This window comes from Geotrypetes seraphini, chromosome 2 (assembly GCF_902459505.1).
Source record: "Geotrypetes seraphini chromosome 2, aGeoSer1.1, whole genome shotgun sequence".
NCBI classification, from domain to species: Eukaryota; Metazoa; Chordata; class Amphibia; order Gymnophiona; family Dermophiidae; genus Geotrypetes; species Geotrypetes seraphini.
Genome location: NC_047085.1, coordinates 184,452,871 through 184,476,456, shown reverse-complemented (window position 1 = coordinate 184,476,456; position 23,586 = coordinate 184,452,871). Strand labels below are relative to the sequence as shown.

At 41.4% G+C, this 23,586-nt stretch overlaps 2 protein-coding genes across 5 annotated transcripts in view; one reads left to right on the top strand and one right to left on the bottom strand.

Moving 5' to 3' along the window:
- The window catches only part of MRS2 (magnesium transporter MRS2), a 41,906-nt gene extending 39,668 nt beyond the window's left edge, over positions 1-2,238 (top strand). Inside the window, 2 exon segments of the mRNA XM_033929397.1 lie at positions 1,303-1,348; positions 1,351-2,238. Coding sequence (XP_033785288.1) covers positions 1,303-1,348; positions 1,351-1,451 — 147 coding nt within the window. The 3' untranslated portion in view covers positions 1,452-2,238.
- A 12,232-nt stretch (positions 2,239-14,470) lies between these two features.
- The window catches only part of GPLD1 (glycosylphosphatidylinositol specific phospholipase D1), a 111,740-nt gene continuing 102,624 nt past the window's right edge, over positions 14,471-23,586 (bottom strand). For all 4 annotated transcript variants that reach the window (XM_033934498.1, XM_033934499.1, XM_033934500.1 and 1 more), the window contains 3 exons: positions 16,824-16,850; positions 16,691-16,741; positions 14,471-15,650 (listed from right to left, as the gene is read on the bottom strand). In XM_033934498.1, the coding sequence (XP_033790389.1) occupies positions 15,573-15,650; positions 16,691-16,741; positions 16,824-16,850 (156 nt within the window). In that variant the 3' untranslated portion in view covers positions 14,471-15,572. The remainder of the gene's footprint in view (positions 15,651-16,690; positions 16,742-16,823; positions 16,851-23,586) is intronic.

The following is a 23,586-nucleotide window of genomic DNA, read 5'->3' as shown; positions in this document are numbered from 1 at the left end:
TCTTTACAGAATCACGCCTACCGGCGCCTAAGTCACTCTCCATTCCTAAACATGCCTACTTTACTGTTAGGTGCAATTCTACAAAAAATAGATGCCTAAGAAGATAGGTGGGTATCACCCAATTTTTACCTTTTTTCAATTATGAACTTGTTAAAGCTCATAATTGAAGCCAATTTACTAATTAGGATAGGCGCCTAACTTTAGATACCCTTTATAGAATTTGTCCCATAGAGCATTTATTTGTGGAGAGGGAGATATGCAGAGATTACATAATGCCCAAAAGATCTAGAAGCGGACAATGCTAAGACTAGTTCTTGAGTTATTTAATATCATATCACCATTATGACTAGTTTTAGGCAAAAGAAAAATATATTTCAAGCCTGATTGTCTTGTACTCGTTTTTTTTTTTTTTTAAATCTTTATTAATTTTCAAAACTAATACAAAGTGCCATAAATTATACATTAATAACAAAATAAGCACTTAAATTCCATCAATAACAATGCATATAATAAATATCCCTCCCGTCCCATCCAACAATTTAATCAAGAAATGAACCAGAAATATATACTGGACAATGCTAAGACTAGTTCTTGAGTTATTTAATATCATATCACCATTATGACTAGTTTAGGCAAAAGAAAAATATATTTCAAGCCTGATTGTCTTGTACTCGTTTTTTTTTTTTTTTAATCTTTATTAATTTTCAAAACTAATACAAAGTGCCATAAATTATACATTAATAACAAAATAAGCACTTAAATTCCATCAATAACAATGCATATAATAAATATCCCTCCCGTCCCATCCAACAATTTAATCAAGAAATGAACCAGAAATATATACCGGACAATGCTAAGACTAGTTCTTGAGTTATTTAATATCATATCACAATTATGACTAGTTTTAGGCAAAAGAAAAATATATTTCAAGCCTGATTGTCTTGTACTCGTTTCTTTTTTTTTTTTTTTTTAATCTTTATTAATTTTCAAAACTAATACAAAGTGCCATAAATTATACATTAATAACAAAATAAGCACTTAAATTCCATCAATAACAATGCATATAATAAATATCCCTCCCGTCCCATCCAACAATTTAATCAAGAAATGAACCAGAAATATATACCCCCCCACCCACCCTGTCCTGGATATATATAAAAATAAACAAAGACAACTATGTTGAATTAACAAAGGATGTCAACGGGCCCCAAATCAATTTAAATAATTTGCTATTCCCTAATATATCTGCATATATGTTTCTACTCGTTTCTAACGCACTCTGCTGTTGCATGACTAAATTAGGTGCAGTCCTTACTGAAGAGAACTCAACCCGCAAGTGGAAGAGTGGAGACAAGAACAGCTTGAAAATAGAAAGCAATGGATCCAGCAGAAGTCTTCTGGCCAACCGTTGGGCATCTCCACTTTCTCGCTCTTTATCCAAGTTTAGTTAATATTTGATATACCTCCATATGATAAATGCCATCTCTGTAGAATATAACAATTTTAAAAGGAAATGGAAATATAATTTTTTAAAAGCAGAGATTTATGAAAATAGAGTAAGTAAACCTTTAGTTTAACTTTATCTCGAATTTCAGCATGATTCCCTGTACCAAAATATTCTAAAGTCACTATTTATTTTCAAAGGTTTTTCTAAAATAGCTTTTTTAATTTTGAGATGAATTTTTGATAAGAAGGATTCAGATCCTATGTCTAGTGTTAAAGAGTTCCAAAGCGTAGGCCCTAATACTCTTAAAATTGATGAATGGATAGATTTTAAAACAAGAGTTGACGATAGAGTGTACTGTTAGCAGGTGTTAGCAGGGAAGCATGTTGAGATTGTGCAGATTGATAGGGAATTAAATTACATAATAGAAATAAGGTAAAGCCAAATGCAAGAATGTTAGACACCAGGATTATGATTTTAAAGGGTATCCTGGTTGATATGGGGTGGCCAGTGTTTATATATGTATATAACTATGTGTGTGTGTGTGTGATTTATGCTGTATAAGATGCATGGTGAATGGAAAAAAAGGAACTTGTGCATTTTACCTCATAACTTGTTACTGTACACCTAAGTCAAATTTTCAAAAAATGAGCAAAAATATATTGAAAATAAGGCAATACTAATACAGTTAACACATCCTATTGCTGTTGTCACATACTTTGTAAAAAAAAAAAAATACAAGCCTCAAAATAACCATTTGCTTAGCACACATTTCGCAATAACCTTTGTGACCTTTTTTGATTAGTAACAAGCACAGAGCTATTCCTGCAAATTAAATAAGACTAATTTCAGTCACAGAATTTGTTCTGAATGTCCTCCCCAAGCGGTTCATAGACAAAGCTGCCGAAGATAAAGGCTGAGCGCAAGACGGAAGCGCGCGCTGAAGAAAAAGAGTGTTTTTAGGGGCTCCGACGGGGGGTGTTGTTGGGGAACCCCCCCACTTTACTTAATACAGATCGCGGCAGCGTTGTGGGGGGTTTGGGGGTTGTAACCGCCGTCATTATACTGTAAACTTAACTGTTTCCCTGTTTTTTAGGGAAAAAGTGAAGTTTTCAGTAAAATGAAACCCCCATAACGCCCCCACAACGCGGCGCGATCTGTATAAAGTAAAGTGGGGGGTTCCCCCCCACACCCCCCGTCGGAGCCCTTTAAAACAGTCATTTTCTTCGGCGCGCGCCTCCACATTGCGCTCAGTTGTCTGCGCGCGCCTTTGTCCTGGCACGCTTTTGACCTGACACCCTCCAAGCAGACTCTCAAGTGTTTTATTGCAGTGTTGTTCAAATTCTTCCCATGCTGTCCCCACCCTTCCAATATTCTAGCGTTCTCGTGTCTTTCCCAGAAGTTTATTTAAGCCCCACCATGTGCAACTCATTGTTGGAAATTCAGCAATAAGTCACGTTTCTCACTGTATGTTTTTAGTTTATCACAAAAACAAGATAACTATTCTATGTTCTGTAAGCACTGTTTTTACAATTAGTGTAAGTAATGACATCAAACTGACATTACTTTTGCACAGAAGAACAAGTTAGCAGTGAGTTCTGGTAATCAGTTATGCAAAGTGTTGCTTGATGTTTATTTTTGTACAGAATAACCAGATTATCTTAAATGACTCTATTTAAACAACATTTACATGACAAAATCTAGAGGTTCCCTTTTTTCCAATTACACATGCACAAGCTTATGTATTATGAGATCTTTGTTTTGCATAGAATAGATTTTTAAATACTAGGCACAAATGTATATAAATTTACTAAAATATTTGTAAAACAAATGTCTCTATTTTTATATAATACCTCCTATGTTTTATTTTTAAAGGTATTGGTACTTGGCAAAGATTGCTGGTGATTCTGGTTAACTTTTTCTCTTAAGTTAAGGGGCCTCCCTCATATTAAAATCTTATTTCCACTTGTATCCTATCTTCTAGCCTGTGGTGTAAAGCTTTGCTTTTCATATTCTGAGATACCTCGGTCAGAAAGTGGATTTTACTAATAATGCTGCTATTTTATTTCAAGTTTATGTAAATAAGATGTAGATTGTGGCAAGCTGCTAAATTAAATCTTTATTTTATATGTACTACTACTGATCATTTCTATAGCGCTGTACGTTCAAGCATTCAAGAGACAGTCCCTGCTCAATAGAGCTTACAATCTAATCAACAAACAGAACAAATAGGAGGGTTAGAAAGTTTCTCAGGCATGGGTAATATCAAACAAATGGTAGTTAGAGTTAAAAGCAGCCTCGCAAAGATGGCCTTTAGTCTGGATTTGAATAACAGCAGTCTTTTTTTTTTTTACAACACTGTGATCATTCTTGTGGGGGGAGAAGGGATTTAAATATACAATGCTATATAGACAACCTTCTGAATATAAAATGAATGGATTTTTAACACTGTTTTAGTCTAATATACAAATAAACTGATAATGAGTTTTGTGTATCGGATCTTCTCTTTGACCTGGTTAGTCATGCAAAGAAAGGGAGACGGGCATATAACACCTCTTTGCCATTAGTTGAACTTGGACATCTAACTTTCAATTAACTCGAAAAACTTGATTCTATAGAAAGTAGGTGCCTAATCCAAAGCGCATACTTAAAAGTGGGTGTGGTTAGCGACGGATTGTTGGACTAAAAGTCCACCTTTTTTTGAGACCACTTTTAACTCCCAACCACTCATTTGTATAGTGCACGTGCCTGATAAACTCTCTAACCCCCTACTTTGAACTGTTTGTCTACTTGATTAGATTGTTAGCTCTACTGCGCAGGGACTGTCTCAATAGTTTTAATGCACAGCACTGCAGACGTCGAGTAGTACTATAGAAATAAGTAGTATTTTTGTAACCCACATAGACTATTGGATATGTGGGATATAAATATTTTAAATAAATAAATAAATAGTAACATAGTAGATGATGGCAGATAAATACCCAAATGGTCCATCCAGTCTGCCCAACCCTACCCACTCTAAATTACTGGTTTAATTTAAATTTTTCCTTCTTAGCTATTGCTGGGCCAGAACCTAAAGCTCTGCCTGGTACTATGCTTAGGTTTCATCTACTGAAGTCTACATCAAAGCTCACTCCAGCCCATCTAAACCATCCGAGTCCTCCCCAGCCCATCCTCAACCAAATGGCCATATACGGACACAGACCATGTAAGTCTGCCCAGTACTAGCCTTAGTTCTTCAATATATACCATTATTTTCTGATTCAAGATCCTCTATGTTCATCCCATGCTTTTTTTAACTCTGTCACCGTTTTCCTCTCCACCACCTCCCTTGGGAGCACATTCCAAGCATCCACCACCCTCTCCGTAAAGAAGAATTTCCTTACATTGCTCTTGAGTCTATCACCCCTCAACCTCAAATTATGTCCTCTGGTTTTACCATTTTCTGGAAAAGATTTTGTTCTACATTAATACCATTTAAGTATTTGAACATCTAAATCATATCTCCCCTGTTCCTCCTTTGTCTACGGCAGGGGTGTCAAAGTCCCTCCTCGAGGGCTGCAATCCAGCCGGCTTTTCAGGATTTCCCCAATGAATATGCATGAGATCTATTAGCATGCAAATAGATCTCATGCATATTCACTAGGGAAATCCTGAAGACCCGACTGGATTGCGGACCCTCGAGGAGGGACTTTGACACCCCTGGTCTAGGGTAGACATAGTCAGGGCTTCCAGTCTCTCCTCATATGTCTTTTGGCGCAAACCTTTTACCATTTTTGTCGCCCTCTAGACTGCTTCAAGTCTTCCTAAGTCCTTCGCCAGATATGGTCTCTAAAACTGAACACCGTATTCCAAGTGGGGCCTCACCAATGACCTGTACAGGGGCACTATAAAGTCAAGCACCTGTTTTTAAGTTGGGCACACGCATTTAGGCTAAGCAAACCCTGGGATAAATACTGTGCACCTAAAAGTTATGCCTATCGTCTCTAAGTGGTGCTAAGCACGATTCTGTACAATGTGCTTAGTGCTATACTAGTTGGTGCCGATTTTTTTAGGTACCATGTAGAATTGGGGCCTTAATGTATAACATTCCCTCCCCCCCAAAAAAAAATCCTGGTTGCTTTGACAGATGCCATCAAAAAAGCAATACAGCTATTGTAAAAACTTTTGTTTTATTTAAGACCTTTTAAAACAGTTCTTGAGATTTATGCCTTGTTCCTAACACAGGACTCAGATGCAGACTGCACTTGAATTGTACAGAATTTGTAGGACAAGTAATAGGCCAAGGAACTGTCAAGAAAATCTTAGTTTATACACACACAAGAAGTCTACCACTGAACGGAAGCAATTTTGTCAGCGTACAAGCCCCCTTTCTTACCCAAATGAGCTGATCTTATGATGGTATTCTCCCCTCTGATCATGGTGACTCTCACAAGCAGAGATTTTGAAATAGACCTTTTAATCCTAAAAATATTCCTTCATCACATTGTCTGTTACAATGTATAGTGAGGGGAGAGGGCACTGCTATAAAATCAGCCCTTATCAGTAAGATGCAAAGTATTACATCGTATTCTGAGGATGGTGATGCACTGCTAATCAATATCAGCAGAACTCACCAATATATGCATTTGAGTTCTGCTGTTGTGAACTGTATTTGCTGTCTTTAGAATTCAGCATGGCATGCATGCAACTTGGGTGCTAAAAGAGCAGTGTATGGAGCTAATGATACACTATAATACTGAAAGCATTAGGACCAGTTTGCATTTGCGAAGTTTACAGGATACATTACTGTCCTAGCTGAGTTGGTTTTAAGGTCACATCTCAGCAATATAATGTTTAACTGTCCACTTCTATCTTAAATCATTTATAAATGCAAATGGAGAAGCTTCGTTGTTCGTTTTTAATTCTTTATTTTTAATAGTTTTAAAATAGAAGCAATGTATTTCCATAATATCACAAGGGACAGATATCCTGTTCTTATAATACAAAGTATAAGATCCATGCCCATATCATATGAGCTGTATGAATAATTTTATATTATGGAAAAACCTTAAATCATAGGAAGACACCAAAGTGTAGAAATCATGCTGGTATAAACATTACTAATACTATGAATCAAGTAATCACCTCTTTTCCAAAATACACTTCTTTAATTGACCTGGGTCAAAATTAACAGATTGAACATTTTGCAGTGTAATTAATCATTTATAAGGGCATTTCAAGAAGAAAGAGGTGCCTGTGACCAAAACATGAGATTTTAATTCCAGAAACTTCTTCCATTTCATCTGAGTGGCCCTATAGCCCCATCATGAAAATCTGTGATGTCTGACGACAGGAATTCTCATTTTTTCCTCCTGAAATATGCCCAAGTACTGTATCTTAAATGTATCAAGATTCACAAATTGATGTTACCAAACGTATAGTAAGTTGCTTAACATCATCCTGTGGAGTCTCTAAGATTTAACTAAATTCCATCTCTGAAAGAGCTTCAAGCACATCCATACCCTCACCTTCTTCAGGCCTAGTTTAAAAGGCATGTCCTAATCTGAGTGGGAGAGGGGAAAGAAAAGAAACCTGTTATGAGAATGCAATGAGTTCTTAGCCTATCATGAAAAAGCTAAACGGTATAAAATGAACGTGAACCACAGCTTCCAAAACTTGACTTGGAGACCCTGTTGAACTCTCAATATCTCCAAAATCTGTTGCATCACGTTGGGGTCACCACTGTTGTGGGCCAGCTGTTTCAGGCCCACATTCAATGAGAGACCTCACACTCAATATACTGTTCTTGAATAATAAGTATTTTATTAAATCCAGCAATATATAAAGTAACAGAGCATATGATCATCAGGCCTGAGATCCCACGTCTGTCCTGCTTACATGATTAGAGAAAACTCTTTTTATACAATTCTTAGTAGCCGAAGGCATCGTTGGCACAAATCATATGATTAGTTACACTTATTAGTTTATTAATTGGTTTACAATATTTGTGTCATATTATACGTGTGTCCTGTTTACTGTAAAATCACTACCTTTTACCACAAATGCCTTTTTAATCATCATGGTCAGTGATTTCAAGTCAAAGGCCAGTAAGTATCCACCCTTCACAGGATAATCCATGCAAATAATGTATTCTTATATTCTTAGTCAGGTTATGTCTTAATCCTTTTATGCTACCATAGCAGATGTGGCGCCTGTTGTCATGTGAAACGATAAGTTTCGCTTGACTTGCTTATCTTAGCATAAGTTTCGCTTCACTTGCTGTTCTCAGCAAGTTGTTTTTTAGCAAGCATATATTTGTGCAAAAACTGACAGCTATAGCCAGGGTATTTTTTAATCATTTTTAGGCCTACAATATGGCTCTTCACCTTTAAAGAGCTTGGGATCTTCACCTGTATCAATACAAGGACTTGCTCTCCTCATCCTCTATCATCCCCCTCTTCAAAGCCTAAGAAGGCTTTGACTCCCTAAGAATAGGGAGTGTCACATAGGTGATGTTGGATTAGTGTTGATTACAAAAGGCAGGCTTAAGGCCCAAGCACTTGGAATCAAGCTTGATAAAAGATTAAAAGGACAAGTGGCCCAACCCCAAACTAAACTAGAAGGACAACGAGTATAGTATGACTTAATGATGGCAAAGCAAATAATTAAAAAAGATGTGACCCAAAATCATTACACTTAAAATAATAATTTCATATGGAAATATGTGAAATCATGAGACCTGAATTGAAGTAACAAATAGATTGATTATAATTGTGTGTCATGAGATTCAGATGTATCCTGGATATCTGAATATATTATTGAGGCAGGCTCTTCATTAAGAGGAAAATCAGCAAATATGGTTTTAAGGGGACACATAGTCATAGAAACATAGAAAGATGACGGCAGAAAAGGGCTATAGCCCATCAAGTCTGCCCACTCTAATGACCCCACCCCATTAAGTCTGAGTGCTAGTGACCTAGTTCCTTAACTCGACCCTCGTAGGGATCCCACATGGTTGTCCCATTTATTCTTAAAGTCAAGCACACTGGTGGCCTTTATCTAGGATCAGAGGGTTGAGGAGTGAGATGACAAGATATGTAAGCAGCTAGCATTTGGCGTGATCTCTGTGCCGTTGTAGTTTTGACAAGATTGATACAGCAAGGAGACAGCAGGGGACCAGCAAGAAGATGAGGCAAAGAACTCCCAAGAAAATCAGAATAGGACGAAGGGCTCCAATGTTAGGAAACCAGGAAGTAAACCAATCTGGTTGAACTCCATTCCAGGTTTGAACAGGGACTTGTGCAACCTCTTTCATTCCATCTGTAATATCTTTTACTACCTGTCCTACTTCATCAATATGCAGACAACAGTTTGATAAGTTAAATTTACCACAGATACCGCCTTCAGTAGCCAATAGGTAATCCAAAGCCAGTCTGTTTTGGTAAATAGAATTTCTGAGCTGGTCATCATGCGCTGCTAAAATGTTAAGGGCAAGAGAAGTGGCATTGGTGATAGTTTTGACTATCGCTTGCAGTCTAATAGGTCTATTCAAAATGTAAATGGGGTGTGATATCCCCACATACCATCAGCTGCCCAAGTGGCAGGACCATAATAGCTAATAATACGGGAAGGGAGCCAATCATTGTCTTTCCACTCACCTGTTTGTAATCCTTTTGTAACATCTACAGCACGCTTAGTTCTGCTACGAGATTTATATACTTGGAAACCTAGATTGGCACCATGTTCAAGTGGAAGTAGTAAGAAACTGGGTCGGATGATACCAAGGGTACATGACCCTACCCAATTCTTTGGTAGCCAGGCATATGCTTTATTCTCACCTATCCAATAAAGACCATTGGAGCAGGCCAATTTAGTTGTTCAGCAGGAGTTTTATTTAGATTAGAATAGATTAGAGTGGTTGAGAAGTAAAAAGAATGTGTCATGAAAGGGTCGAGTATCATTGGGCCAACTGACCCAACTGGAAGTATCAGGTACCCAAGTATAGGTACTTGTACAAATGGACCATCCTGCTTGTAAAGCATCTGGCATTTGGAGCCTAACAAGACAATGATCAGGAACAAAGTTTTTAGTATCCAGGGAGAGCCTACTGTCATGGGAGGAGATCTGGTAAAATTAACTGTGAGAGAAAAAGATTTTGTAAGACCTACTTCTTGTGCTTCCCAAGGCCAATGTTCTCCCATGTGAGTTCCTCCACAGACATAACAGTCCATTATATTTTAATGTATCAGCTATGGTTTCAGCTAAGGTAAGGAACAGATTGGTTGCAATGTGCCATATTCAATATTGTGTTCTATTTCTTCTGTATGATGGATTTTATGAAAAGAAACTATCTGTGTAAGTTAAATTCCTACCTCCATAAACCCATATGGAATAGTTCCACCAACATCAATACCAATTTGGTATTTGCGTGGGGTCAAAAAGGCTTTGGGGTCTTGCATATGAAAGTAAATCAAAGAACAAGTATTTTGCTGAACACATTGCTCCGGAGGAGGCTTTGAACTCTGCGTTAGCTTTACCAATGGGTTCCCCCCAAATATGGGATTATGGGTATCGGCTATTATCTGGGACCACCTGCTACACCAGTAGTACCTTCTCTGTCTCAGGCAAACCAGGCTATCTCTGGACAAATATACTTTTTTATATGGAAATATTTGAAGGGATTTCTTTTATCACAGTTGTGGTTTGAAAATTTCTGATGGTTGATAACAGTCCATACGTCAAATGGAAAACTAATGGGGGCTTCTAAAGAGATAAGTTTAGAGGTCCTGCTTTTCTTTATATTCCAACAGACAAATCCTCCAGCTTGTCTGTATTATCACAAGAGCGTATGAACCAACGGTATGTTGGTCTGGCTCGGGGGTCAAAACAGACTTGGCCTGCAGTTTCATCTCCTCTATCATCTCACTAGACATCAGAGAAATTCACATAGTTTTCAGCATGTTATTTCATATCCACTGTCTGGCTGTAGGATTACCATAGCAACAAACTTCTTACACAAGCAGGCAGTGGCGTACCTAGGGGGGGCGGGGGGGGGCGGGCCGCCCCGGGTACCAGCCCTAAGGGGGTGTTCCCGGCCTTGCCGTTCAGTCCCCCGCCACCCCCGAAGGACCGCTCGCCCCCCTGGCCTCCCCGCACCACCTATGAACAGCCGCAGCAGGATCGCGAAGTCAGCGTCAGCATCCCTGCGCTGCTTCCTACGACGCGATCCCGCCCCTCCTCTGACGTCAGAGGAGGGGCGGGACCGTGGCGCAGGAAGCAGCAGGGATCGCTGACGCTGACTTCGCAATCCTGCTGCGGCTGTTCATAGGTGGTGCGGGGAGGCCAGGGGGGCGAGCGGTCCTTCGGGGGTGGCGGGGGACTGAACGGCAAGGCCGGGAACACCCCCTTAGGGCTGGTACCCGACGCTGACTTCGCGATCCTGCTGCGGCTGTTCATAGGTGGTGCGGGGAGGCCAGGGGGGCGAGCGGTCCTTCGGGGTGGGTCGGGGCATCAGGCCTTCAGGGTGGGGCGGGCGGGCAGGCAAGCAGGCTTTCAAGGGGGAGGGGGTGACAGGCAGGCAGGCAGGCCTTCAAGGGGGGACAGGCTTTCGGGGGGGGGGGTGCAGACATTCAAGGGGTGCAGGCCTTCAAGGGGGGCAGGCAGGCCTTCAGGGGGGTGCAGACCTTCGGGGGGGGGTGTAGGCCTTTGGGGGGGTGCAGACCTTCAAGGGGGTGCAGGCCTTCAAGGGGGGAAAGGCAGGCAGGCCTACAAGGGGGGGGGGGGACAGGCCTACAAGGGGGGGGACAGGCCTACAAGGGGGGGGACAGGCCTTCAAGGGGGGGTGCAGGCCTTCAAGGGGGGGGGTGCAGGCCTTCAAGGGGGGTGCAGGCCTTCAAGGGGGGAAAGGCAGGCAGGCCTTCAAGGGGGGGACAGGCCTACAAGGGGGGGGGACAGGCCTACAAGGGGGGGGACAGGCCTTCAAGGGGGGGTGCAGGCCTTCAAGGGGGGGTGCAGGCCTTCAAGGGGGGGTGCAGGCCTTCAAGGGGGAGACAGGCCTTCAAGGGGGGGAAAGGCAGGCAGGCAGGCCTTAAAGGGGGGACAGGCCTACAAGGGGGTGGGACAGGCCTTCAAGGGGGGGACAGGCCTTCGGGGGGGGGCAGACCTTCAAGGGAGTGCAGGCCTTCGGGGGGGGGGTGCAGTCCTTCGGGGGTGGGGTTTAGGCCTTCGGGGGGGGACAGACCTTCGGGTGGGAGGTAAAGTCCTTCGGGGGGTGCAGGTCTTCAGGGGTGGGGTGTAGCCCTTCGGAGGGGGGACAGACCTTCGGGGGAGGGGGGTCCTGGTGTAAAAGTACACAGAGGGAGAGAGGGAAGGGGGGGTTCAAAGATACATGCATATGCCAGACTTTGGGGGTTAGAAATAATGGGTCTAAAAACAGAGGAGTGGGAGAGAGATGGTGCATAATGGGATTTAGGGAGGGAAGGAACAGAAAGGGAGAGAACTTGGAAACAGGGGATGGTGTGGAGGGGGGATAGAGATACTGGATAGGAGGAGAGTTGGGAACAGAAAGGGAGAGATGGTGGATCCTGGGGTGGTGGGGAGTTGAGAAAAGGTGAATCTGTGGATGGAGACAAAAAAAAGGAAAGATGCCAGATCTCCGGGAGAGGGAAGGGAAACGGAAGGGGAGAACAGAGATGGCAGACGGATGGTTAGCACGGAGAAAGGAGACCCTGGCAAGCAAGACAACAAGAGCCTGGGACCAACAAGATTTGAATATTGATCAGAGAACAAAAGGTAGAAAAAATAATTTTATTTTCTGTTTTGTGATTACAATATGTTAGATTTGAAAAGTGTACATGAGACAGCTTGAAATGGGAACTTTTCTATTTTTGTGAATGGCAAGGCTGAGTTCAGTTAAAATATATGCTTTATAAGAAAATATAATAATGTGTTTTATAAAGTTTATAAGCATTGCTGGCATACTCGGTGAGGTGTTCCTAGTGTTGGTGGTGGTGGTAGCATGTCAGTGTGTTGAGAGGAAGAGGTAGTCTGGGAAATTCTGCTGAGCAAACTCTGGGCCCATTTCCACCCCCAGTTAGTCCACTCCACTCAACTGGTTCACACACTGAGTGGGTCTTTGGGTGTTATTTCTGGGTAGTTGTTTTAGAATCTCTTCCAGTGGTTTGTCAGTATCTCCTTCTGGTCCAAGGAAGGAAACTTTGTCAACCTTAGCATTGACCTTCAGAATATGTTTGTAACAGCGCTGCTTGTGTGGCATTAGGCTATGTAGTGATCGAAAGAAAAAAACAGACCTTTGCACATTTTTGCACTATATGGTGGGTGTATGAGGAGATTCATTTCCTGCACAGTTAAGTCCATTTTTTCTACTGAATAATAGTCTAGGTACAATGAAAGTAAATAGCAAAAATGTTTGAGTAGATAATTAAGGAAATCTTTTTCATATTGCTTGCTTATGGACTGGGAAAAAAGACTGTTCAAGCAAATGTCTCCAGAACTGCTTTAATGGAAAAATGTGATTTTTTTTTTTTTTAAGTACTTTGTGAAATTTATTGTTGTTGTGAAATTTATTGTTATACTTTGTTTAAACTTAAAAAGCGGTGTCATTAACAGTGAATCTAATCGAAAAATCGATTCAACAGGGTGAATCGGATCGAATGAAATATTTTTCTCTGAATCGGGCAGCACTATTGGCTACCATGAGAATGGGCTACTGGGCATGATGGACCATTGGTGTGACCCAGTTAGGCTATTCTTATGTTATGTTCTCATCTGTAGGGGCCTTTGTTTTCACTTCTTATTTTAATGTATTTTTTTCCTGGGAACTTATCAGTGTTTTTTTATAATGGGAACAAAAATGGAAGAGAATTAATGTGTGTGGAATGGGGGGGGGGTAACTAATTTCTTCAGCTAAATAATTCAATCCACTTCAAACAGACATAGGAGAACTCACGCACCATTCACACACCCTCCAACCAAAAACGTCAAAAGAAAAAAACTGTTTGACAACCTCCTAGCCATTCGAGCTGCAACACTTGACCCCCAACTCTACAACCTATTGACCTCGACCACAAACTACAAAACCTTAAAAAAAGAAATAAAAACCCTTCTATTAAAAAAACACATAAAACCAAATTAACATAATCAGAACTGTCCCAAGCATCACCTGCAACTACTCCATATGTACTTCTGATGTCATGACAATTCAGACATAATTTATGTTATGTTATGTTTGGAATAATGGTTACATAAATGAGGTTCAATAAAAGAAAATTTTCTGTGGGAGCATTTGTTGGAACTTCTGTTATCCTGATTTCTTCTATCTGTGGGCTTTCTTTAGCTAACCTACTTATCTGGGGCTTTCCACTTCTGCAGCTGCCCTTTTCACGGTCCACTTTGCGCTTGCACTCTCTGGGGAGGGGGGGCTGGGTCTGGGCTTGGTGGGGTAGGTGTGTCTGGTAGTTTTGTCTGGGTGGTGGCTGGGTGTTTCTTGGGTGCTTGTTGTGCGGATTGGTGTGTCTGGTGAGCGGTCTGGGTGTTGTTGCTTGTGGGGGTTTTTTTCATTATAAAATATGGCTGAGGGTCTAGTCCGGCTTATTATTCTTGTGGGTTCTGGGGTGGGATTTGTTTGCTTGCCCCAAGTTTTGGCCTTTTGTTGTGTATTGCTATGCCTCTCATTGGCAATTTTCTCTTGGGAGAGGCTTGTTCATGCTTGTTGTTGCTGTTACTCTCATTCTGTGTTCTTTTTGATAATGTATAAGTTTCTGTACAGACCATGGTTGCTTGTCTGGACCTTTTGCCATTCTCAATAAAAATACTTTGGAAAAAAAAAAAAAAAAAAAAAAGAAAATTTTCACTGCCTGTTTCTATTCTGACCATTTATTCCATTTCATGGTTATTGCAAAAAAAAAAAAAAAAAAAAAATTTTACATGAGGGGGGGGGGGTGTCAAAAAATGATGGGCCCCGGGTGCCACATACCCTAGGTACGCCACTGCAAGCAGGTACAAGAATAAGTGGAGAAGATGAAATGAATGCTACTAGGTTTATTATAAACATCAAACATAAAATTTAAAACCAATAAAAACAAATGTTACAAATAATATTAACTGCCAGAATAAGGAAGCTGGCTGTGAATGCAGTTATATCCAGAGTTTCAGAATAAGAAGATGAACACAGGATCAAGTGGCGGGCAAAGTAATAAAAACAAAGTGTTCCTTCCTGATGAAGAGCCGAAACTCGAGTCGGGGGGACAGGGATGACATAATGGTTTGATTAAGAATCACTTTTTTAAAGTTGCAGCATTGTTACATATGGTACGTCAACACCATTGAGGTTAAGCAGATTCCAACGACATAGCCACTTCAGATAAGTAGATCCGTATTGGTAAATGGTTGGGCAAGGGACAGTGAAGGCAATGATGGTCCCTTTGTTTACCTCTGTTTGGTGTTATCACTGAATCACTGGTCTGAGCACTTCACTAAATTATTTAATTTTAATTCTTTCAAGAATTATCTTTTTATTATGCCATACAGATACTCTAGATTCTTCATCAAGTTATCAAAGTATTTGAGGGCATTTGCCGTGGATCTATGTATATTGTCAGTATTCGGCTGCGCAGAGATTGATAGATTAAGGGCTAGGTTAGCAGAACCAAACTTACTTTTTTCTAGATTTAACCATGTCCGGGAGTCCTTTAAATTTTGATTTAACAGCTAAAGTGACCCTTGCCTCATTAAGAAGGCTTGATGATAATTAAAGAAATCTGGAAAATTAACTCTTCCTGTGGCCTATATCATAATTGTGTGTAAATTCAGGGAGCTACAGCACACACTTATCCCCCCTATCTTACAAAACCGCAGAAGCAGTTTTTAGCGCAGACAAGCGCACAGAATGCTCTGCACTGCTCCCGACAGAGTTCCTAAGAGCATCGGGAGCAGTACAGAGTATTCAGCCGGCCTGCACTAAAAACCGCTTCTGTGGTGTTGTAAAAAGGGGGTTGGGTTACCTATTTGGCCACACTAGCTCTTATCTTTTGATGGCTGGTAAGCAACATGCTACATCAGCCCTATATCCATATCCTATTGTTTTAATTCAATTGTGACTTTTCCAAAGCTCAGTGCCAGCTTAAGATTACAGGCTGTAGACATGGAGAGCACCAGAAAGTCTGGACTTCATCGAACTTCTTTCAGCTGCTACGACCACTTCATTCTGAAACACAAAAGCAAGGATGGTAAAAAGCCTATTCCAAGAGTGAAGTGGGTTGTGTGTATGCTATTCCCATAGTTATGCTAGTATACAGTAGCCTGTGTTCTAGCTTCAAAAGAACCACAATAGATGGTAGAACACTCAAAATGTTTGGCTTTATAAAAAAAGAATCCAGTACACTAGGATATAACTTCTCTGTTGCCTGTCCCTTATGTAGCAACTTGCCCCCTCTAGAGGTACTACTGGGGTTAACATGTACCATTTTGATCCTAGGTGCTTCTGTGATAGAGGTGACTGGGCATCACTCCTTCTGCAGCTGCTAGACATTAAGAAAACCATCAGTAGATCTGAGGGGAAGGGGGGTGATTGGTGCCAGACCTTTAAAAGGCTCATAGGGAGCATTAGGCTGTGCCATAATGGCCTGATGATTCCATGAGAAAAAAATAATTCCAGCTCAGTTATTTGCAGAGTAATAATGAACTCTGCACTTTATTAGTTTGCTGATGAGCTGCCAAAAAATGCATTGAGGGCAAATAGCAAAATTCATGTATTACTCCCTTAGTGCACTTGAGTAACTACCCTTTTCTTTTTAATACAGTAATCCCCGGTTTTCTCTTTTGTTTTTCCAGTATCTTTTGTATGTAGCAGAGTACAGGATAAAATGCATTTCTGTTTCTCTTTTACTAGAATTTGCACTGCTTACAGAATCTGGCTTTCTTGAGGAGTTTTCCATTTCAGTTTTTGTCTGCATGTTTTTTATGCGTAGTTCCCTATTTTGCATGTGCTGCCTAGTGGTTAGAGCATTGGGGCTGACGACCACAGAAGTCTAGTTCAAATCCCATGACTGCTCCTTCTGATCTTGAGCAGGTCATTTAACGCTGCGTTGTCTCAGGTATAAAAATTAGACTGTGAGAGCTCAGGTGATAGGAAAATACCTACTGTACCTGAACTTAGCTCACCTTGAGTTAACTCATGAAAAAGGTTTTGGCTAAATCAAATAAATTACTTCAGTAAATATTTTTTTTTTAATATAAAAACTGTACCTTTTCTCCTGATTTTACAGTGATAACATTGCTTCCAAATCTGGACTTGTCCTATAAAAATGATAATGATTATTACTAGTAAAGAGTTAATCTCCTTAAAAAAAGACAGAGGTTAACAAAATATGGTACTCACTTCAGGAGAAATTAATACATATTGTGCCTAAAAGAAAAATAAGACATGATAGAGAGGGGTTATTGCTACATTAAATAATGTCAAAGCTACTATATAGACCCAAACATTTTCAATTCAGCACATTTTAAAGTTAATAAATATACTTCTATATATAGTAATGTTAAATTATGACAAACTACCTAATCTGGTTAGAAAACAACAAAACTACAAGAATTACCCACCCCCCTTTAATAAAACCACGATAGTGGTTTTTAGTGCAGACCAGCATGCTGAATGCTCTGCGCTGCTCCCAATGCTCATAGGAACTCTATGAGTGTCGGGAGCAGTGCAGAGTATTCAGCACACCAGCCTGCACTAAAAACCACTATTGCAGTTTTGTAAGAGGGGTAAAAGAAGTGATGCATAATCTATATCATTCCTCCATTTTCCTGGCTTACTGAAATAGGACTTTGAAAATAATGGGTTCAGGTAATACAAGGGAAAATGATTTATAGAGCTCTTTATTTTACTTATCTCTTGTATTTCTTTAAAACCTTTTAAACAACAATTTGAGTACATCTGGATTACAGCTATGCTGTGACAGCAAAGATATGCTGAGAAATAGGATTGGTTTATACAAAAAAGTCTCTTCCTGCTGCATCCTGGCTATAAACCAGTCATTTTCAACTCACTATGCCTACCAGCATCTCTTTAAAAACAAGACAGTGGAAATATTCATTTCTGTGATTATGAGGAAGGATTTCTGGACAAGTAGAGAAGTTTTCCAGAAGGAAGTCAAAAGCCGTCAAGGATGGGACAAACAGGATGAGACAAAGTTACTTTGCAGGCTACTTTCTAAGGTCTATTTGATTTGTAAAAAGCTGCTTGAATTTGAATTATTTCAAGAAATGCCAGAATCGTGTAAAAAAAAAACCCCAGTATACCCAGGTTATTAGGTTATGGGTTACTGCAACATTACATTATGGAAGTTATTTTAGAATGGTTGTAACCAGTGGCGTAGCTGGGACTCTGGGCAGGAGAACTGAGAGTGGCCCCCAGTGTGTGCCCACCCTCCCAGGTTCAGCAACTTACCTGCCTGTCTAGGTCCTCCATAGCTACAGTCAGAGATAGTGCTAAAGGCTGCCTCTCTAGCCAGCAGGACTTTTCCCTCTGCTGTGTTCCGCCCATAGGAATTGCATCATTGTGGCAGAGTATAGGTCCTCTTGGCTAGAAAGCCAGCCTTGCAAGCAGTCTCTGACTCTGTGGAACCTGGCAGGCAGGTAAGTAGTTGAACATGGGAAGCAGGGAGGTATCAGACCCCGGTGTGCAAAAGGGAGGGTTTAGCTGCAGGTGGTCCCGCCCTTCCTCTGATGTCAGGAACAAGATCGCGGCAGAGGGAATGTGTATGCAGGACAACGGCAGCCTGCTTGGATCGCTACCCTAATCAGCTGAAGGTGAGACTGGGAAGCCGGAGGATGCTAGAAAGGCCTATTCAGTACTTCCTGACTGACCCTCGCCCCCTAAAGCAGGAGCGGCACTGGACAGCCAGCAAGAGGCAGCGCTGCCACTCCTGCTTTAGGAGAACTGGAGGCCCGGGGAGGAGGGTTGGTCAATGAATCAGCGAGCCCAATTTTTTTTTTTTTAAACAAATTAATTCACAAAAGTGAATTGAATTGATTCAAATTGGTGAATCAGGCAACAGTAGTAGATACTACGGGACACGTGGCCTAATATTTAAAGGATTTATGCTCCTAAATTGGCCTGTTTGAAAACTGATTAGGCCTGAGGGAAAATTTAGGAACATAAAAGTGCAGATTTGTGGCCGGACCTTAGCACTGATTTTCAGGACTAGATTCGTATGTTAGCCTCATAACTCTAGGCACATGAATGGCTGGCTTATGTTTATAAACATAACTTTTAAACTCCTAAATTAAGATGAGCTTTCAGCTGAGAACATAGGGGTCCTTTCACTAAAGGTATGTTAACAGATTTAGTACTTACTAATAAATTAGTGTGTATTAAGTGCCACACAGCCCATAGTTATGCAAAGGACTGTATGGCATTTAGGACTTGATTCGGTAAATGGTGCCCAAATTAGAAAAATGCACACTAAGGGGGAAATTCCATAAGAGGCACCTAAAGCTAGATGCCTAACTTAAATTTAGTAAATTGGCTTCAATAATGAGCTTTAACAAGCTCATAATTGAAAAGAAAAATGAATTGGGAGCATATACGAACATAAGAATTGCCATCTCCGGATCAAGTCCGGTGATCCGCACATGCACACTATCGTGGTGCCTATCGTGTCTAACACCAAAGTAGGAGTGTTTAGGGCTGGAGAAAGACTTGGGCGCCGTTAAGCATGGTTTTCTAAAGGACTTAGGTGCCTATAATGTAGACCAGTGGTTCCCAACCCTGTCCTAGAGGACCACCAGGCCAATCGGGTTTTCAGGATAGCCCTAATGAATATGCATGAAGCAGATTTGCATACCTGTCACTTCCATTATATGCAAATCTCTCTCATGCATATTCATTAGGGGTATCCTGAAAACCCGATTGGCCTGGTGGTCCTCCAGGACAGGGTTGGGAACCACTGATTTAGACCTTTAAAACCTTGGCTTATATTACAGGTGCTTAAGTTTTAAGTTAAGTGTGATTCTGTAATGGGTGCTTAACTGACATGCAATAGGCACCTAACTTTCAGCGCCAGTTTAATTATATATGTAATGCTATTACCCGCATAGGAGCTGGATATGCAGGCTATTAAGTGTTTTAAATAAATCTGGCCCTAAATGCTATTCTATAAATCAGTGGTTCCCAACCCTGCCTGGAGGACCACCAGGCCAGTCGGGTTTTCAGGCTAGCCCTAATGAATATGCATGAGAGAGATCTGCATATATTGGAGGTGCCAGGCATGCAAATCTGCTCCATGCATATTCATTAGGGCTATCCTGAAAACCCGACTGGCCTGGTGGTCCTCCAGGACAGGGTTGGGAACCACTGCTATAAATATTACTCCAAGTGGCGCACTGTTTATAAAACAGCACTTGGTGGCATTTATAGAATAATGCTTAGTGCCAGGATTCATACCCACTTACCTTTGTATAAATCCCCATGTCTAAATTAGGTGCAGATCCCTTGAATTCTGTAAGACTGCGTGCAAATCCTAGCCATGCCCCTTTTCAGATCCAAGTGCAAAAATTTACACACGCATATTAAGAGCAGTTATAAAAGTGTGTGCATAAATTCCAATTATTTCCAATTAGCACCTATAATTATAGCATCTTATTCCTGGTGCTAATCAGCTCATTAAGTAATAGCAAGCACAATTTTGAATGCTATATATGGAATTAGGGGGTTGGTGCGTACTAATCTTTAGCATGCACTAAATCCATTAGCTCACTTTGGTAAAGAGACCCCTTAAACTGCTGCATTTGACCGAAAATGGGATTAAAAAAAAATCAGTGCACAGATTCTAAAGGGGAGTCCATGTTCTGGGTGTTGTTTGGGTGGTCCAAAAATATAGTATATTCCGAATTTGCATGGACTATGCATATATTTGAAAACAATTCCCTATCTAAACTAAACTAAACTAAGCCTTAGGTTTATATACCGCATCTTCTCCACTGAAGTGGAGTTCGACACGGTTTACAGAGTTTAAAAAATATGGGAAGAGAGAAGAGAAAGAGTTTACAAAGCATAAAAAGAGAGGATGTAATCAGGAGAAGAGATTATTAAATGCTAGAGAAGAGCCAGGTTTTCAGTTGTTTTCGGAATAGTTGGAGGGAGTCCAGGTTCCGCAGCGGGACAGTGAGGTCGTTCCAGAGGCCGGTGATTTTGGAGAGGAGGGATCTACCCAGTTTACCTGTGTGGAGGATGCCATGTAGAGAGGGGAAGGATAGTTTATGTCTGTGGGCAGATCTGGTGGTAGTTGGTGTTGGGGCGAGGAAGGATAGAGGGATTAGGGGCGGAAGGATGCCGTAAATGATCTTGAAAGCCAGGCAGGAGCATTTGAAATGAATTCTGGAAAGTACTGGGAGCCAGTGAAGATTGGTAAGTAGAGGGGAGACGTGGTCATATTTGCGTTTAGCAAAAATCAGCTTAGTCGCAGTGTTCTGGATAAGCTGGAGTCTGCAAAGACTTTTTTTCATTAGGCCTAAGTAGATGGCGTTACAATAATCGAGTTTGGATAGGATGATGGATTGTACAAGGACGGTGAAATGCTTTTGGTGAAAATAGGATCTAACTTTCCTCAGCATGTGGAGGCTGAAAAAACAAGATTTTGCCAGGGAATTCAGGTGATCGTTGAGGGAAAGGGAGGAGTCGATAGTGATGCCAAGGACCTTGCTTGAGAACTCAAGGTGTAGAGCAGGGCCTGTGGGTAGGGTGAAGAGGGCGGGCAGGTGAGCTAATTTTGGGCCGAGCCAGAGTAATTTTGTTTTTGATTCATTTAATTTCATCTGTACTGAGAGGGACCAGGCGTGAAGTCTCATTATGCATGATGTGATGTTCTCTTGGAGGTTTGTAAGGTTTGGATCTGTTTCGAGGAGGATTAGGATATCGTCTGCATATGTGTAAATTGCTTCAAGGGGAGATAGTTTAAGGAGCTTCAGGGAGGTCATATATATGTTGAAGAGAATAGGGGATAGGGGAGAGCCCTGTGGAACACCACAGGATGGTGTCCATGAAGCGGATTTGGAGCCGTTTGTGTTGACAATGTAGGAACGATCGCGAAGGAAGTTTGAGAACCACTTTAGGACAGAAGAGTCTATCCCAATCTCGGAAAGTTGGTAGATTAGTATGTCGTGATGCATGACGTCGAAAGCCGCGGAGAGATCAAACTGTAGGAGAACAGCAAATTTGTTTCGGGCGTGTAGTTGTTGCACCTTTGAGATTAGGAAAACTAGGAGGGACTTGGTGCTGAAATTGGGCCTAAATCCGTATTGGTAGTGATGGAGAATCTCTCTAGGTAAGAGGAGAGCTGAGTGGCGACTATGGTCTCTAAAAGTTTTGTTAAAAGAGGGATGTTTGCTATGGGGTGATAGTTCGATGGTGAGGAAGGGTCAAGATCGGGTTTTTTCAGAAGAGGGGATAAGGCAATGTGTCCCATTTCGGTGGAGAACAGACCCGATAGTAAGACTTTGTTTATGAGGTTAGTAAGGGAAGAGATGGCCTGTGTAGGGATTTTTTCGTAAAGGTAGGATGGGAAGGGATCTAGGATGCACTTGCAGGATTTAAGTTTGAGGCAAAGTTTAGAGATCTGGGTCTCGGATACAAGTTCGAATGTAGTCCATGATCTGTCGGCAGGGATAGCGTCGGAGTCTTTCGGGGGGAGAGAGTTGTAGGAGATAGCTGAGGGAAACGAGCTCTTTATGGTAGTGATCTTCTCGTTGAAAAATTTGGCTAGGTCATTTGGAGATGGGAGGGGGCGGAGTCATTTTTAGAAGTTAGGTTCCGCCAGATGTGGAACAGTGTATTGTTTTGGTTTTTTGACCTGGAGATTTTGTCTCCATAGTAATTCTTCCTAGCTTTTTTTTAGTACGGAGTTGTAGGATTTGATGTTTTCTCTCCAGGATTGCTTATCTAGGGGGGATTTTGATTTTTTCCATCTCCATTCCAGGGCCCGACATTTCTGTTTTAATTCTCTGTGGTAAGGGAGGTACCAGGGAGCCTTGTGAGAATAGGAGATGGTTTAAGTGGTTAGAGGGGCAAGGGCACGGTACGTGGATTCGAAGAGTCACCCAGTTGTGCCAGATTGAGTCAGGGTTCGTGTGAATGGGAAGGGGAGGGAGTTTGTTGAGAAACTGGGACCAGAATAGTTCATTTGAGATCTTTTTGCGGTAGGTGATAGAGTTTGTGGCACGGATTGGGGTATCAAGGGCTGACATGAAGACAGGGAGGCAGAAAGAGCCTAGGAGGTGATCCGACTAGGGGACATGTTCCCAACGGGTCGTATCTGTGGAAGTTTTATGCTCAGTCAGGTCAAGAAAGCTAATGATGTCAATGGAGTGCCCCTTTTCATGGGTAGAGGTGGGCGGGGAAGCAGTGAAACCTAAGGAGGTGAGGAAGTCTTTGAACTCAGTTGAGTCATTGTTGGTGTTGTCGTCTAGGTGAAAGTTTATGTCACCTATGATCAGTAGTCTTTGGAATTTTAGATAGGCCTTTGATATGGTCTCAAGAACAAAGTCAGAGGATTTATTCCAGGGGTTGGGTGGGCGGTAAAGTAGCAGGATGCCTAATAGGTGGGGGCGAAGTTCATCGTTTATTGAGGGTAGCATGAATTCCAGGGAGGGGTGACTACCCTTTTCTAAAAGCTCAACATTAAAGAATGATTTGTAAAGAAGGGCTAGACCTCCTCCTTTTCGATTTAATCTAGGAGAAAAAAGACCGTGGTAGCCTGGGGGACAGAGTTCATTTTGTGTGAGTAAGTCATCTTTTTCGATCCATGATTCAGTGATGCACAAAAAACCTGGATCAAAATCCTCAAGTAAATCTTTTACTATTTGGGTCTTATTTCTGATGGACCTGGCATTACAATAGAGAGTAGGGACTGGGGTGAGAGAGTCAGAGGTAAGGATGGGCAGGTTTGCTAGGGGAACAGGTTTTAGGGAGGAGAGGTTTGCACCTCGGTGTTTTTTGAAATGATGGGGTCTGGAGGATACTAGCATGGGAATTCTGAGCCCAGGACAGATGTTGTTGGGGAATGTAGCAACGGGAGAGTTTGGGAAGAGGTTTTTGGGAGTGGGAAGTGTTTGTGAGGGAGCAGAGAAGGAGGATAAGAGGC